The 16,757-nt window shown below is 23.3% G+C and overlaps 6 protein-coding genes across 11 annotated transcripts in view; 3 read left to right on the top strand and 3 right to left on the bottom strand.

Annotated features, from left to right (window-relative positions):
* LOC102679398 (ras-related protein Rab-11A) overlaps positions 1-2,252 on the bottom strand; it is a 4,841-nt gene extending 2,589 nt beyond the window's left edge. For both annotated transcript variants that reach the window (XM_006607310.2, XM_006607309.2), the window contains exons 1-3: positions 1,911-2,252; positions 693-888; positions 273-547 (exon numbers count right to left, since the gene is read on the bottom strand). In XM_006607310.2, the coding sequence (XP_006607373.1) occupies positions 273-547; positions 693-888; positions 1,911-1,950 (511 nt within the window). In that variant the 5' untranslated portion in view covers positions 1,951-2,252. The remainder of the gene's footprint in view (positions 1-272; positions 548-692; positions 889-1,910) is intronic.
* Positions 2,253-2,745: 493 nt separating this feature from the next.
* Positions 2,746-5,037, top strand: LOC102674900 (solute carrier family 25 member 40-like). Its single transcript, XM_031510769.1, has 8 exons — positions 2,746-2,983; positions 3,144-3,454; positions 3,540-3,706; positions 3,817-3,951; positions 4,024-4,189; positions 4,260-4,456; positions 4,522-4,603; positions 4,735-5,037. Exons 2-8 carry the CDS (start codon positions 3,337-3,339, stop codon positions 4,974-4,976), a joined length of 1,107 nt encoding a protein of 368 aa, XP_031366629.1. The 5' UTR covers positions 2,746-2,983; positions 3,144-3,336; the 3' UTR covers positions 4,977-5,037.
* A 239-nt stretch (positions 5,038-5,276) lies between these two features.
* Positions 5,277-8,261, top strand: LOC102679178 (ATP synthase lipid-binding protein, mitochondrial). 2 transcript variants are annotated; one of them, XM_006607307.2, is made up of 5 exons: positions 5,277-5,665; positions 6,119-6,201; positions 6,284-6,382; positions 6,972-7,092; positions 7,489-8,261. In XM_006607307.2, the coding sequence occupies exons 2-5, from the start codon at positions 6,157-6,159 to the stop codon at positions 7,650-7,652; spliced, it is 429 nt and encodes a 142-aa protein (XP_006607370.1). In that variant the 5' UTR covers positions 5,277-5,665; positions 6,119-6,156; the 3' UTR covers positions 7,653-8,261. The 2 variants fall into 2 exon arrangements, with proteins under 2 accessions (XP_006607370.1, XP_006607371.1); XM_006607308.2 differs by lacking the exon at positions 5,277-5,665 and adding an exon at positions 5,817-6,029.
* A 580-nt stretch (positions 8,262-8,841) lies between these two features.
* On the bottom strand, positions 8,842-10,906 carry LOC102679039 (transcriptional adapter 3-B). The gene has a single exon (XM_006607306.2). It carries the CDS (start codon positions 10,281-10,283, stop codon positions 8,898-8,900), a length of 1,386 nt encoding a protein of 461 aa, XP_006607369.1. The 5' UTR covers positions 10,284-10,906; the 3' UTR covers positions 8,842-8,897.
* Positions 10,907-11,314: 408 nt separating this feature from the next.
* On the top strand, positions 11,315-13,193 carry LOC102678917 (peroxisome assembly protein 12). Its single transcript, XM_006607305.2, has 6 exons — positions 11,315-11,517; positions 11,922-12,030; positions 12,147-12,343; positions 12,415-12,783; positions 12,854-12,939; positions 13,022-13,193. Exons 1-6 carry the CDS (start codon positions 11,398-11,400, stop codon positions 13,131-13,133), a joined length of 993 nt encoding a protein of 330 aa, XP_006607368.1. The 5' UTR covers positions 11,315-11,397; the 3' UTR covers positions 13,134-13,193.
* Positions 13,194-15,330: 2,137 nt separating this feature from the next.
* The window catches only part of LOC102678602 (merlin), a 4,603-nt gene continuing 3,176 nt past the window's right edge, over positions 15,331-16,757 (bottom strand). For all 4 annotated transcript variants that reach the window (XM_006607303.2, XM_006607302.2, XM_006607304.2 and 1 more), the window contains 3 exons: positions 16,436-16,565; positions 16,023-16,358; positions 15,331-15,947 (listed from right to left, as the gene is read on the bottom strand). In XM_006607303.2, the coding sequence (XP_006607366.1) occupies positions 15,570-15,947; positions 16,023-16,358; positions 16,436-16,565 (844 nt within the window). In that variant the 3' untranslated portion in view covers positions 15,331-15,569. The remainder of the gene's footprint in view (positions 15,948-16,022; positions 16,359-16,435; positions 16,566-16,757) is intronic.

Raw genomic sequence — 16,757 nt, 5'->3', positions numbered from 1 at the left:
TAAATTATGAAATGAAATTTACACAAAAAATAATTACACCATTATAATCATATATTTTTAAATATCCTCTATCTAAAAAGTTTGTTATTTTAAAATTTTTTTATCTAAATATATATTCTAAAGATTATTTATCTAAATAATAATTTTAATAATTAAAATAAAATTAAATAATTAAAATATTTATTATTAAATTAATAATTTCTATTTTAGTTTAATTCAACTTTAATTTAAATATTTAATATTTAATATTATTTAAACAAGAATATTTTTACCTGTTAATATATTTTGAAATGCTGTTTCAACGTTTGTAGAATCTAAAGCAGAAGTTTCAATGAAAGAGAGGCCATTTTTTTCTGCAAATGCTTTTGCCTCATCAGTTGGAACTGCACGTAGATGCCTTAAATCAGACTTGTTTCCCACCAGCATAATGACAATGTTTTGATCAGCATGATCCCGTAATTCTCGTAACCATCTTTCAACATTTTCATATGTCAAATGCTTTGCTATATCATATACCAATAGAGCTCCAACTGCACCACGATAGTACCTGAACATATAAATGAAAATAAAATTGTTTTAAAATGAATTATTATCAATGAGAAACACAAATGTTTTATTTAAATATTTAATTATTATACTCTAATAATATAAGAATGTATTGTCATTTTTTTTATTAGATAATTTTAACTTACGCAGATGTAATAGCACGATAACGCTCTTGTCCTGCTGTGTCCCAAATTTGAGCTTTTATAGTTTTTCCATCTACTTGTATACTGCGTGTAGCAAATTCAACTCCTATGGTTGATTTTGATTCCAAATTGAATTCATTTCTTGTAAATCTCGATAAAAGATTACTTTTTCCTACACCAGAATCACCAATAAGAACAACTGAAATAACAAAGATACTTTTTTAAATAAATCAAAATGTCAAAATAAAAAATTATTATTCTTATAATTATAAACTGAATATCTTAATAAAAAAATTATAAAAAGCATAAGAAATAATAAAAAGATTAAAAGGATTGAAAATATTTTTTTTAAATTAAAACCTTATTAATTTATTTATACAATTATAATAAGTTTATTTTAAATATAAAAATAATAATAAATAATAATAAATATAAAAAATTTGATCAAAATAATATCGTATAATATATTTAATTTCCAGATATTAATTTTTTCCTTTAAATCATCATAATGTGTATATAAATATTAATAAAATGAAAAAAATAATCGAAGAGCGTAAAATAAAAATAGGTAGACTATTGTAAACATATTACATATAGAAATATAAAAATATAATCAAATATTTAATAAAATAAATTATAGAAATTATTGAAAATTGAATTGTCACGAACTATATACGAAAATATACATAAAAATTTTTTCTGATAATGTCATGGAATATAAATAAGTTTAATTAATTCATATAATTAATTATAACTTCAATTATTTTAAATATGTCGCCTGATAAATAATTAATAAAAATCATTTTACGAATTTTCATATGGAAAGAACATGTCTGATGTTATCATTTAAGTCTGATATTCTATCCTATTTCTGTCAATTTGATTTTATAAATCAAACATAATTTGACATTAATTCGAATTCTGTTATTAAATGATAACAATTGTTGATTTTTAACTAATGTGCACACATACTTAACATATAAAATTATACCTGCTTTATATGTAATATATATATATATATATATATATATATATGTATGTATGTATGTATATATATATATATATATATATATACAACAAACATGACAAGAATATGCAAATGTAATAATATATATATAGTCTCTAGAAGTATGTGAATGTACATATGTGTATTTGAAAAAAAATTTTCGTCAAAATTTTGTGAATAACAAAGTAATATTAATGAATTAAATCAAAATTTACCTTTAAATAAATAATCGTATTCATCATCCCGAGTGCCCATCTCGTCTGGAGCTATAAACCCCTTTAGTAGACTGACGGACGGTATCTAGATATCGAAATACACCACTACAATTTATAATTATTTACAAAAAAAAATCTTAGAAACCTCAAAACAGATTCAGTACACTGTTGCTTTATTCACAACAAATTCGTAGATATGTACGATAAAAATTCGAAACGAAACAAGCACGATGATATAATTATTTTCGTTCTTTCAATTTAACTGTACAATATGGCCTCCTTTCTACGCCCCTCCAAACCGATAAATTACACATGCGCAATGTATTTACTTTGTACGCATGCGCAAATTGATCATAAATTAAATTTATCATAGATCAGAATTATAGTAGAAAATATTGGTTTTTCTTAGTAAAAAAATCTCGATTCTTTTTAATTAATTTAATATGGATATATATCCATATTAAATTATATATATTTTAAAATTAAGTTATGAATTTAAACAATATAATGATTTTTATAAATTGAAAAAATCAAAAATAAATTTTTCTTTATAATTCTTGTGTATAAAATCAAATAGAAATTTAATATATACAAATTTATTTTAAATAATTAAAACATAATTAAGTTAAAAATAATCCGTTACTTAGAAAAAAATACGAGTTTGACTAATTATTTCTGTTAGATCTAATATATAAAAATAGCTATTAATCGAAAATTAATTATTGTTTTATATTAACAAATTAGATCATATAATTTATGATAATATGCGAATTAGTAATAAATAAAATGTACTCTTTTTACCTTTGTGTTGTTTCGAGTGCCATCTTTACATCTCTGCATACTACATATCTCTGCATACATATACAATCTTTTTATACATCGTCACATGTTCTTATATCTTCTAAACATAGAATCGTCCAATACCTAAACGGTTGAATATGTAGTGTAATGATATTTTTCAATTAATTGCAGGCTGGTTTACAAATGCACAATACGATGCTTATACATTTATAATTGTTTTTACATAAAATATAATAATTTTATAATATAGTCGAATGCTGTAAGTTGCTAATGTAAGTTAAAACCACGTGCTAATATAAAAAAAAAGTTAAGTTATTGAATTATTAATCATTTCAATCATATTATTGTTATTAATTTTAATTGTATAAATGTTTTAATTAGATTAGAATTATATTAATAATTAATACAATATAATGATTCTTAATTTTTCAGATTCACATTTTGACGATAGATAAATCTTACGAAATTAATAAATTATAATTATTTTATCACGTTAGTAAATATGTATGTTCTTGTTTTGTTAACTCTAAAATAACCACAAAATTATTTATAAAGAAATGTTACTAAACATGGAAGGAAAAATTCCTCAATACTGTATCAACAGATTGCTAAGTAAAAATTGGGAATGAATAAGTTAAGTACTATACCTCCAAACTTGGATCTGGATGATCCAAGATTTAGGATCAAACCTTATCAACAAATCATTGCTTCTTGCACTGGTGCTTTTATTACTTCAGTTTTTGGTAAAATTTACCATCATATCGTATATTGCATTTTTATAAATAAATAATTATGAAAAAATTTCTATATTATAAATCTGTTATATAGTTACTCCCTTGGATGTGGTAAAAATTAGACTTCAAGCACAACAGAAAGCAATGCTTTCTAATAAATGTTTTCTTTATTGTAATGGTTTAATGGACCATTTGTGTCCTTGTTTGAATGGCAAAGGTCCAATATGGGCTAAAGGAAATGGAAAATTTAATGGTACAGTGGTAAGTTAGATATATTTTTTAAATTAAAATTAAATTATATATATAATAAATTTTATTATATATATATAATAAAATCTAATAATTAAATGTATGAAATAATTTATTCGTAGGATGCTCTTATGAAAATTAGTAAGAATGAAGGTATTCTTTCACTATGGAGTGGTTTAAGTCCTACTCTAGTTCTAGCAGTACCTGCAACTATAGTATATTTTGTTTCATACGAACAGTTAAGATTATATTTTAAGGTAAATAAAATTTTTTTCAATTTTGCACATTGTAATATTTTTAAAGTTTTGTAAAACTATTTACATTTTTAGGATAAATATAATAGAAAAAATAGAAAAGCTAGTACAATTACAATGAAACAGCCATTTTGGATTCCTATGATGGCTGGAGCTATAGCACGTATTTGGGCTGCAACTTTAGTAAGCCCATTAGAATTAATTAGAACAAAGATGCAATCTCAAAGGTTAAGTTATGCAGGTAATATTTTATTTAATTATTAATATTATTTTTAATTAATTTAAATGTAATTTATTCTTCTTTATCTTAGAAATTCTTCAAGCATTGAAAACTGTTGTAAAATATAGTGGTATCTCTGGTTTATGGATGGGATTATCTAGTACTCTTTTACGTGATGTACCATTTAGTGCAATTTATTGGTTACATTATGAAACTATAAAACAAAAATTTCACGAGTCACAACAAACTTTTACTTTTAATTTTACAGCAGGAGCTATAGCAGGATCTGTAAGTATTTTTTATTTTTAACTTTAATTATAAAAGAAAAATGAAAGTATTATAATATATTATAGATAGCTGCATTTTTAACAATCCCATTTGATGTAGTAAAGACACATAAACAAATAGAAATGGGTGAGAAAGAAATTTATTCAGGTATTTTCATATTTATTTTTATATATTTTCTATTATAATATTTAAAATAATAATATTTTATTAATTAAAATATTATTTAAATAAAATAAAATTTAAAATAAATAAAATATTAATTAAAAAATGGATTATAGATAATCCAGGACGTAGTAGTGGAACATGGACCATAATACGAAAAATTTATAAACAAAATGGAGTAAAAGGATTATTTACAGGACTAATTCCACGTGTAATTAAAGTGGCTCCAGCTTGTGCGATTATGATTGCAACATTTGAACATGGAAAACGATTTTTTCAAGTATATAATGCTAATCAAATTCTTCAACGTGAAAGTGATATACAACTTCTAAAACACAAACGAAAAAATGTAGAATAAAGTATGATATTATAAAATATTATATTAAATAAAACAAATAAAAATCTATTACCAAATAAAACTTTATTTTATTATAATTTTATATAGAATTTTCTATAAAATTCAAGTTTTTGTACTTTTCAAAATAAATTTGTTTGTTTAGGAAGAAAAAAATAAACAACATAAGTTAAATTTTATGTTATCGACTATCGATATATTATTATTATACTAACCTCTCATCCAGACAGCCACTAATCATAGTAGCCAACAATGGCAAGTTTACAATAGAGAAAATCACTAACAAGAAATAAGTCAAGCGAGAATCTATAGTAGTCAATATTTAAAATTATTAATAAGATTTTTTTTTAATTTCTTAAAAAAAAGCAATGATAAAAAATTATATAAATTTTAATATAGAATATTAAGAAAAGTTAAAATAGAAAGTCTTTTTTGGAAATATATAATAGAAAATGTATTTATTAGTTACTGCAGACGAAAAACAGTTCGGCTAAATTCGGTTGGTCGATAATCGGAGTCGGTGAGAGTCGAAGTGTTGAAAGTAGTGAATAATAGGTCATCGCACGGAAGTCGAATCGTTTCGTTCAGTCCAGATAGGTTGTTCGTACGTTGAGCGTTTCGTACAGTAGTCACTCGCCAATTCAACATTCCAACAAGCCGGGTCTTCTTACCGCCTCTTTAAACATATTCTGGTAAGTGTGATTACTTATTAATGAAGAAACATGTAAAGTAAAAAAAATTCATTAAATCTTTTAATTATTGTTATTTAAAATCAAATTTCTATTTGAAATATTACTGAAAAAACATTTATAAATTCTTCAATAATCGTAAAGAAGAAAAAATTTGTTTTATCAATCGAAGGTAGAACATAAGAAGCCATTTTGTAATCTATTGTCAGCCATTCGCTGTTCTGTAGTTTTCGTTCTTTGTAATAACAGATATCGAAGATATTCGGATCGCATCACAAGTTAATTTTGACCCTGTATCCTTAGAATCTCCTATAACGATTCCGTCAGAAACGTTACGTAATCATACATTGCGTATGCCCGACTTGTGGTTAGTAATTCGCTGTTGTTCATAGGATTAACACGCGTCTTTCATTGAAATTCATAATTTTCCCATTTGGAGACATTGTCTTGTTTCAGATACTCATTTGAGTGATCATATAATTTCAAACGTCATCATGTATGCTTGTACTAGATTTATTGTACCTGTCGCCAAGTCGACCGTGAGTAATTTTCTTTTCATTTCGAATATTTTCAAATTTTTATATTATTATATAATCTTTGAGTAATTTGTCTTATTTTCAGTTGGTTTCTGGAACTAAGAATTATATTCGACCATTGAGCAGTGCTGTGGTAAGTCACAGCCAGTCTATACAGCAGAATCAGATTCAGAACCCATTCAGTGTAAGTAACATTTAATATTTTTCGCATTGCATAACCTCACCTCGTTACGAAGTTACATAAGCAAGTTTATTTTCATTAATTCAAAAATTTTTTTAATAAGAAACAAAATTTTTTTAAATAAATATATCAATTTGTAATAAATCATAAACATATATATATCTTATATTTCCTGAGTTTTCATCTTTTGAATTAACTTTAAATTAACTAATCATTTTATAATTTAGAATTATGTCATGAAAAATATTAATTTGAATTGAAAAAAGATTAAATAGAATAGTTGAAATAAATAATTTAAAATATAAGATGAATATAAAATTCTAAAATAATTATCTATAAAATTTAATTTTTTATGTCAAAACATTAAAATAAAAATAATAAAGATTATATAAGTCATTATTATTATTATATTATTTGATGAAGTAATTTACTTTATTTAATATATAATTGAAATCATTATTAAATTTGGCAATTTTTTATTAAATTTTTTTTAAATTTAAATATTTTTTATTTCATGAGATTTTTAAATTAAAAAATTTTTTCTTTAATATTACTCATTTTTTTTCTAATTATTTGAATAATTTTTATATAGTCTCCATTGGTGCAATCTCCAATTATACGTAGTTTCCAAACATCTACAATTAGTCGTGATATTGACTCTGCTGCAAAATTCATTGGTGCTGGTGCTGCCACTGTAGGTGTTGCTGGATCGGGTATGTATATAATTTTTGTTGTTAATAATTATGAAAATTATAATATTTTGATTCCTATTCCTATATTCATTTTCCCTGTTAAAAAAAATATATGAAATTTATATTCCAGGGATTGATATGATAAATATTTAATTTTTGGATCCTTAATAATTGGATATACCTAAAACCCATCCCTAAAATAGCAAGTTTTCAATTATGCTATCCTTGGTTTTGCATTATCAGAAGCAATGGACCTTTTTTATTTGATGATAGCATTATTTATATTATTTGCCTTCTGATCCTAATTCTTCTAAAATGAATCATCCTATAGTAGTAAAGTTATATCATAAATTACATAAATTTAAATTAATTTTTTTTTTTTAATTATAATAAATAAGATTATATATATGATTTCAGGAGCTGGAATTGGTTCAGTGTTTGGTTCTTTAATCGTGGGTTATGCCAGGAATCCTTCTCTTAAACAACAGTTGTTCTCATATGCCATTCTGGGCTTTGCCTTGTCTGAAGCCATGGGTCTCTTCTGCCTTATGATGGCTTTCTTACTTTTATTCGCATTCTAAATTATCAAAATCGCATAAAAACACAATATTACTAGTTTTAGTGCATCACTGTCAAAGCGGCGTCCTTTGATTCCTGCGAAGGAAACAATGGTAGTTGCCTTTGGTGCACGAGATGCCATGAAATTATTAGAGATGCTCGAGTATCCGGTTCGATGGGGTATGCGACGGTACGACAATGAACTGAAAAAATGGCGGCTGTACACGTAATTTAGATCATCGATCGAACCGTCTTTGACCCCTTCGGGGCCTTTCGAACTAATTTGTAATTATTTCATGGTTTACTTTATATCATGTAGCGTAAAAATTCATATTACGATAATATTGTACTTCAATATAAGAGACGAATAAGAATATTAACAAAAGTTTATTAAAAAGATTGAATAATAAAAAAAGTATGATAGCGTTGCCTGTAAAATTCATATACATATATGTTCATCATTTTTAATGTTATCAAATATTAAGAAACAGTAATATACATCGAACATTTTTTGTTAGTGTGGAACGGTTCATCATTGTTGTGCCATCGCGTGCGCGCATTATTAAGGTAACTGGACGAAGAAAATTGTACAGTGATATCGAATAAACACTTGTCGTAAAATTATTATTGAATTTATAAGTGATTGTTTTTGAGCAACCTTCCCTTTGTCATAATTACTTTTTTTTAGGTAGAAGTTAATTTTGATATATTGAACATTTATTTAATTATATTTCTAATTTGAGATATTTGCATAAGATTAAACAATTAATTTTAATAAATATTTTTTTCATTGAAAATATATGTTAAATACTAAATATTATATTTTTAAATTTTTTTAAATTTTTTGTATAAAATATGTGATTCTCTTAATAAGATTAGACATACAACATAATTTGTAAAAAATATGTAGAGATTTATTCAATGTTATATCTATTCAAATTTGTATCATAGTTCATAATTTCTTGTTAATATTCTCATCATTTTTAATATATTGTGCATTTTTTTTAATACAAAAATAAAATAAAATTTGTAATCAGGATATAGGATATTTACATTTTTTGTGATAAAATTCAATACAATTGTTAAATTTTTAATTTAATCTTTAAGTCATTTAAATAAGAATTGATATAATAAAGGAATACTTCAAGATAAATTTTACACTATTGAATTTAAAAATTAAATTCATATTATTAAATTTTTATATAATTGTAATTTTTATAATACATAGTTTTTATCACTATATTATATAATACAGTAAAAAATTGTATTTAGTCTGCAGTAGTGGTGAAACCTATAGGTTCTCCTATGTTATTATGTGGTAGCATATTTAGTTGATCTAAAAGATTTTCTCTCTCTCGAAGACATGACCATGCTTTTTCTTGTTCTTTTTTTGTTAAAGGTACTTCTCTTTGTTTTGCTAATATAAGTTTCTTGTAGTGTTCTATTACTTCATTATCTGCTGTATTAATTTTTCTTTTCAATGCTTGCCGCTTACTTTCCTCTTGAGCTAAATTCAATAGTCTTTTTAATTGTGTTACATTATGATTGGAAAGTGCAGTAAGCTCCTGTTGACATCGTTTTATTTCAGTCAAAATTTCATCGTCTTCTTGACTCTTTTTTTGTGCATCTGGTTCTAAAATTCCTTGTTCAACTAATTCTTTATGCATTCTTAATTCTAAATTTATAGAATTCTGAATAGTAAGATCTCTTAAAACAGGAGGATCATTATCTCTAAAGAGTTTATTATCTGTATTGTTATTTGCAACATATACATTTTCTTCTAATAAAGCAGAGACTAATCTTTGAGTTAGAGGTCCTGCTATACTATGAGCTTTTTTATCATTTTTTCCAACTAATAAAGACACATCTGAACGATTTTTCTTCTTGTCCCGATTTGGATTAGCTGCATCTTCTTCTTGCAATAAATCATTATGTGCCCATATTAAACTGTAATGACGACCTAATGGAGGAATTTTCTTAAAATCACTTATGTCATTATGTGTGGAGATTAATTCTTCTAACAATTTAATATCATCAGACATAATATCAGTACAATATGGATCAACAGATGCCCAAAATTTGTTAGGTGTATCATTTTTTGGTAAGAGCAACTTTGGTGATTCAGATTTAGAACCTTCAATTCTTGAAATTTCATGAACATTTGGAATGATTTGAGAGTTTGAGCTATTAACAGCTTTCTGTTTGAATAGTTTTGCTGGAATAGGAGATTGTGTTTTAGTACTAAATCCTTTTGGTTTGAATTTTTCTTCTCTGACTTTTTTATCCAAAAGAGAAAGACCCTTTCCACTTTTAGATCTTTTATCTCTGCGTTCCTCTGCTGAAGATAAATTGGTTATCTCTTCTTGAAGCATACGATGTCGCACAACTACTGAAGAGAGAAGCATTTCTAATTCCAACTGCAATGTATCAAGATCTTCCATTCCTACACCTTCTTCAGCATTACGTTGTAGAATGCTGCTATACCTTGGAAGAAGACGGCTATTATCAGCAATTTTTAAGATTGATAAAGACATTGCAGTTTCTGTACTCTCTGAACTCGTATCTGAATTAAGTGCAGTAGCTTGCACTGTCTTCCCACTTTCTCGTACTTTAACAACTGCTTTCTTAGAACTTTGTTTTCCTTTGCCAGACATGATTGTAACCTTAATGTTACACAAGTGTCTTCAAAAAATTCAATTATTATTTTAGTAAAAAATATTCATTTTTGACTGCTATATTAGATCATTTTTATTGTTTTTTTTATAATCACAACTTTTTTCTTCAAATTAATCTTTATTTTAACACAAAATAGATAAAAAAATCTTATTTTTTTATTTTCTTTCAATTTTTAAATTTTCAATTGTTATACATATATCATTCTGAAATGTCATAAAGTATTAGGTTATGTTAACAAGTTATATGTACAATAAATGCTTTGATCAGCTGGCGGAATACTATATAAAATATGTAGTCAATATCATTAAATTATAATAAGAATGATTCTATCTTCAAGAATATATTAAAAAAAAATATTTTTTTATTGTTATTTTATATTTTATAAACTATAAGAATAGTTATAATATAATATATAATATAAGAATAATTAGTCAATATGCCGTACAATTTTTTTTTCAAACAATAGTATAATAGTATTATCGCAAATGTTCTATTTACAAAGCAGTAACGTATAAACTAATCGGAATTTTGTCTTGTTAACTGATATTGTTATTTCATTCCATCACTTTGAAATTTTAATCAATCCTTTTGGTTAATATAGTATTATTAGATAATAAATACAAAAATATTAATTATTTAAAAATTAATAAATTGTCTTATGTATCGATTGTTTATTAACAATTAAATTAATAGGTTAATCTAAATATACAATTAATATAATATTTGATATTTCAATAATGTAATTTCATTAATGCTTTTAATTTAGTCCGCTAGATGACTCATAGATTTTATATGAACTATATATTAATACTTAAATTATTATTACTTATTTTTGTATTAATATTCATATTTGTGTTTATAACATTTTTTTATTTCATATTTTAAATATAAATTCAATATATACATTGAATCAATGAAATAAATCATAATTTATAATCGATTGTTAAATATGTTTTATTCTTTTTATTATATGTTTTTAAATATTTAAAATTTATATTATTATTTATAAATATGAAATTTATATAGGTCATAGGACATTATACAAATAAAAAAGTGGACAAAATATATAATATATAGAAAACAAAATTGAAAATGGCAGAAAAAGGAGCTCATTTAACTGGCACAACATTTATAAGACCTTCTATTTTTGAAATTATAGCACAGGAATCGTTAGCACATACTGTAGAACCGGCTTTTACAAAATTTTTATCGGTAAGTTAATATCAAAATTTTAATAAAATTTACATTAATTTATAGAATATAAATATTAGTTAATTATAAAAAGTGAAACTTTATATATTAGTTTTTACTTTTATTTAATAATTCGTTAATAAATAAATTCTATTTAATCAAATTATTAAAATTATAACATAACTTATAAGATAAAATATCATATATTAGTTATTATAATATTCCTTGAAATCAGTTAATCAAAAATTTAATTAATTAACTTTAAAAATTTATTATAAATTTACTATGAATCCTATTATAAAAATGGAATATTTATGTAATAAAATAATGAATACTTAATTAAAAAATAATTTATTTTCATTAAATATAATTTATTTTTTTTATTAAAAATATTTAATTTTGTAAATATTTTTATAAACTTTTAGTTTATTGTATCATTTAACATTGAAAGATATGGACATCTTCTTAAATGGACAGATGAAGGTTATTTAATTTTTAATACAATTCTTCAATACTATTATTTGAACAAATATTGTAAGTAATTTTTATTTGTTCATATAAATTTAAAAAAATTTATTTTTTACAAATATTTATTTATAAATATTTAAAAATATATATAAAATATATATATATATATATATTAATTTTAGCTGCATCATTTTCTGAAACATTTTATAGTTTAAAACGCATAATTATAGTAAACTCAAAAGTTAAATGTGAACTATCAAATAAGCAAAGAAGACTTTCATTAATGTTAACAATTTTATTTCCTTATATAAAAAGCAAACTTTCTCAACTAGTGGAAAAATATAAACTTGAAAAAGTTGATAATTGTGTTCCAAAGTCGGTAATTATATTCATAATTTCTTTTTTAATTTATATTTTTTTACTCAAATAATCTTTAAAATTATTTTTTAGAAATGGCAAAAATTATATCGTAATTGCATTATCAAAGGAAATGCAATAATTTTCATGATATATGAATTTATGGTACTATATAATTATGTTCTTTATATTTCTGGAAAATCAACATATACTTCTCTACTCTTGAGATTTTTGTCTATAACTTTAACATATGCAGAACCAAAACCGATACTTAGTATTTCAGATTTTTTAAAGAAAATTAGAACAAACTCCTTTGGTATTAATGATGGTATAGATATATTTCAAAGAATGATGACTACATCTTTTGAATTTGGAGCATTTTTTCTTCAATTCTTGTCTTGGTGGACTCAAGAACATTATTCAACTAATTTACTATCATTACCTATTCCATCACCTCCAAAAGTAAAAAAATAAACTTTTTATGTAATTAAATTTTTTTTTAAACTCAAAATCTACAAAATATTCATTTTAGATTCCAGAAATAGCAAAACAATACAAAGGAATATGTCCAATCTGCTATAAAACACTTAGAATACATACAGTACTTTCAGTGTCTGGGTATGTGTTACAGAAAATAATAAATTAAACAAAAATTAGAAAATTGAATTCAATTATAATTTATAAATATTTCATTTTACAGTTATGCATTCTGTTATCAATGCATTCTTCCTGTGATACGTACAAACAAAAAGTGCCCAGTGACAAACTATCCTGCTAAGGAAGATGATTTAATACGTTTATATTTAGACTAAATAATAATGTGCATATTTTACTATATAAATTGTAAATAAAATTAGTTATTTTTAAATTTACTTTTAGTGATTATGATAAAACAAAAAATTAACTTTATCATAAATTTAGAAATATATATTCATTATTTTATATATTCATTATTTTGTGACAGAATTTTCAGTATCAATGATAATTTGTCAAGAAAAAATGATATGGAATAAAATAATTGAATAATTATATTAATGAATAATATTTACAGGTACATTCCATTATATGATAGAAAAATACTGATTTTAATCAAAGGAATTTTTTTTTAACATCCAATACATTCATGTACTTGAATCACAGATAATGGCGTCAAAAGTTCCAGTAAGTTGTTTTGCATTACTTTTGGTAAAATATTTTAAAGAATGTAATATATTTCAATACTGAATATTCGACACTCTATATAAAATCTAAGAATAAAAGTTCGCAAAATATAAGAATATTACTTAAGAAATAGTAACAAATATTTACTCTTTCCTATACTTTCATATTATTTTAAATAATCAGTGCTCAAGTAATTGTATAAATGTGTTAATTACATAACCATATCAATTCAAAACTTTCCAAATTAAAATTTTTTTTTTTATCTGATTGAATATTATCTATTTAGATTTGGAACATTTTTTAATCATTATGGCACACTTTAAGAAGAATTTCATATAACATTAATATAGAATAAATCCAAAATTTTTTTATAATAATTTTTTATAATAAATTTTTTTATAATTTTTTTTATCACTAAATTTATGTAATTATTGATAAAAATTTAATTTTATAAATTAATAAAAGAAAATTTAGGAAAGTTTATAAGTTTATAAGTTTATATTTATATATACTTTAATATAAAAATTAAAATCATTTTTTATATATCATTTTTTTATATATCATATATATTTATTTCTATACTATTAATGAATATACTATATTTTAAAATATTTAGAAAATCTTATTTAATATAAAATCTACTTTAATTGAATACTTGAACACTGATTTTTCTACTATGTTGATAGGAACATTTTTTTTTAAAGGCCACATTTAATACTTAAAGATTCTATGTGTATTAATGCTCTAGTCTAATCAAACTAATATAGCAATTATATTAGTTACATTTCACAGTATAAAAATCAATAATTTTTTTGTATTTACACAGATTATGTAAAAAATTTCATATTCATACATTGGATTTCAATTTTTTACATTAATTTTGTTATAATACATAAATATTATCTTAAATTTATATATATATTTAGTGTTCAATAGAAAAATTATTTTTATATAACTGTAAAAAATTTTTTTTATAATAATAAATTACATAATAATAAATAATTCTTTATTTTGTAATTTCAAAATATTTTGACCAATGTATGAGTGCATGTAATTTTTTTAATTATTATTAGATATTTATAACTTATTTTTAATTACTTTAAAAATCTTTTTTATATTTATAATAAACACGTTTTAAATTATTCAAATTAAATAGATTATTAAAAACACTTCAGTATTATAGTTTAATAATAATCGTGCATGAAAACATATTTTCAAATTTTAGTAATAGTCAATAAATATAATATAGTCATAATATAGTCATAATGTCTAATATTTTGTCTATATTTCTTTATGAATGGGAAATTTGATTATCAATTTCATTTTTATAAATCGTTTGACTAGACTATAGCTTTAATGAAGTTTTTTTTTTTTTTGAGAATTTTTTCTCTAATTACACAATATAAAAGATATACAATACAATTTATTATAGGCACATTCAATCACGATTTTAAGAAAATTTAAGAATATTCACATATATAATTGTATCTAAACGTGCATTATGTTATTACTAGTTTTTTTTATAATTGAAATATTATTATAATTCCAATCTTAAAATATCAAAATATGACAGAACATTAAGAAATACATGCTTTTTGGGCATTGTAATGTTTATATAAAAAAAGATAATTTGTTTTAAAATTTCTATGCATTAAAAAAATATTTACGATTTTACAAATTACTTATTTCTACAAGAATTAATATCTAATGATTTTATTAGTAATTTTGATTTTTTTATATATACTTTGTGCAATTAAATGTTAAATTTTACTAATTGTCTAAAACATTTAAAATTGAAAATTAATATAACAAAACAGGTAAAAATACATAGAATAAAAACAATATAAGTTCAAAAGACAATTTACTGTATGAGTATGATTTACTAATTATATTGATATCGCAAATATTGGGATATTAACAAAACTACTACTAAAATACAACAAAAAGCGTACGTTTTAGTATTCTAGAACGTATACATACGTACGTATTTACGAGATTCAGATTCATCAGATTCATTTCATTGGATATTCATTTCAACTTCTCTTCATAGAGTTCATCAATTTTTTGATCTCTTAGGAACACATCAACTACAACTCTTCAAAGAATGCAACTCTGGCTTTGGTGGATCCAGATTTTACTTTCTTTAATGTACTGTACTTATTCTCACCGAGTCGCACTTGTTCTTCATGTAATTGGTCCAATTCGCACTGTTTTTCTCCAACTTTCATAACTTCAATTTCTGTGCGTAATTCTCTAAGTTGTTCCTGTAAATGTTTACTTTTTTCCCAGTAATCAACTCTTTCTTTCTCAATTTCTAAAGACAACTGATCGACATCTCCATCGGCAATCAGATCGTAAGAAGTGAGGTCAGTTGGCAAAGGTTCTGTATCCAATTGCAGTGTTTGAAGATCTGCTTGCAAATCTGATGGAAGTACTTGCGTGGATGGAAATATGTTTGGCACAGGCTAAAATATAGATATTAAATATATTTAATTATAATTAATTATATTACTTATTATTTTTATGATTCAGATGCTTACAGTTATAGTAGCAGTATAAGCATTTCTACTAAGAAATTCTAATAATTTTTCTTTTGCTTCCTTCTCAGCAATACGTGCACGTAATAATTCATCTTTTAATTTTTCTGCTTCAGCAGCTCTTCGTTCAGATTCTTGTACCAGCCTTTCTGTCAACAATTCTGCTTCCCTAGTTTTTCGTTCAAGATGAACTTTTTCCTCCTCTGTTTTCATATTATTTAACCGTATACGTGTAATTTCTTGTTCCGCTTCTGAAGCTTTCTGACTTAATAGCATTGCTTCCTCTTCGGCTACGCGACTTTTCTCAGCTAATAGATCTGCAGTTTCCTCAGATCTTCTCTATAATTAGTCGAATTTTTTTTGTGACGATTTTAAGTTATAATAAATATAGAATTTTATTATTTATATTTCCTTACAAGTGCTTCATTTGCTAAACGAATTTCTTCTTGATATTGTAAAAGTCGTTGTTCCATAGCAGCCTTTTCTCTTTCTGCTGCTTCTCTGAGTTGTTTTTCTCGTGCCAATTTATTCCTTTCAATTTGTCTCCTAATAAAATAATATTAATGAAGTAAAAAAATTGCACAATATTATGAAAGCAATAATTTGATGGATACAATAATAATTACTTATCTATTAAAAATGTCTTTGTGAAAAAGTACATTTTATATGATTTCCTTGAAGTAAAGATGTTCCTTTTTTAAGTGTTTAAATAAATATACTAACCTGATTAAACATTTA

The sequence above is a fragment of the Apis dorsata genome, unplaced genomic scaffold (genome assembly GCF_000469605.1).
Source record: "Apis dorsata unplaced genomic scaffold, Apis dorsata 1.3 scaffold_4, whole genome shotgun sequence".
Taxonomy (NCBI): Eukaryota; Metazoa; Arthropoda; class Insecta; order Hymenoptera; family Apidae; genus Apis; species Apis dorsata.
The sequence above is the reverse complement of the archived record's forward strand: the minus strand, read 5'-3'. Positions and strand labels throughout refer to the sequence as shown.

Bases quoted from the DNA above. Each gene is read 5' to 3' on its own strand.
- LOC102679178 (XM_006607307.2), top strand. From the start codon at position 6,157: ATGTATGCTTGTACTAGATTTATTGTACCTGTCGCCAAGTCGACC. The intron at 6,202-6,283 runs GTGAGTAATTTT...TCTTATTTTCAG, and splicing joins TACCTGTCGCCAAGTCGACC to TTGGTTTCTGGAACTAAGAA. The intron at 6,383-6,971 runs GTAAGTAACATT...ATTTTTATATAG, and splicing joins AGATTCAGAACCCATTCAGT to TCTCCATTGGTGCAATCTCC.
- LOC102678917 (XM_006607305.2), top strand. From the start codon at position 11,398: ATGGCAGAAAAAGGAGCTCATTTAACTGGCACAACATTTATAAGACCT. The intron at 11,518-11,921 runs GTAAGTTAATAT...ATAAACTTTTAG, and splicing joins CTTTTACAAAATTTTTATCG to TTTATTGTATCATTTAACAT. The intron at 12,344-12,414 runs GTAATTATATTC...ATTATTTTTTAG, and splicing joins ATAATTGTGTTCCAAAGTCG to AAATGGCAAAAATTATATCG.
- LOC102679039 (XM_006607306.2), bottom strand. From the start codon at position 10,283: ATGTCTGGCAAAGGAAAACAAAGTTCTAAGAAAGCAGTTGTTAAAGTA.
- LOC102674900 (XM_031510769.1), top strand. From the start codon at position 3,337: ATGAATAAGTTAAGTACTATACCTCCAAACTTGGATCTGGATGATCCA. The intron at 4,190-4,259 runs GTAATATTTTAT...TCTTTATCTTAG, and splicing joins TCAAAGGTTAAGTTATGCAG to AAATTCTTCAAGCATTGAAA. The intron at 4,457-4,521 runs GTAAGTATTTTT...AATATATTATAG, and splicing joins CAGGAGCTATAGCAGGATCT to ATAGCTGCATTTTTAACAAT.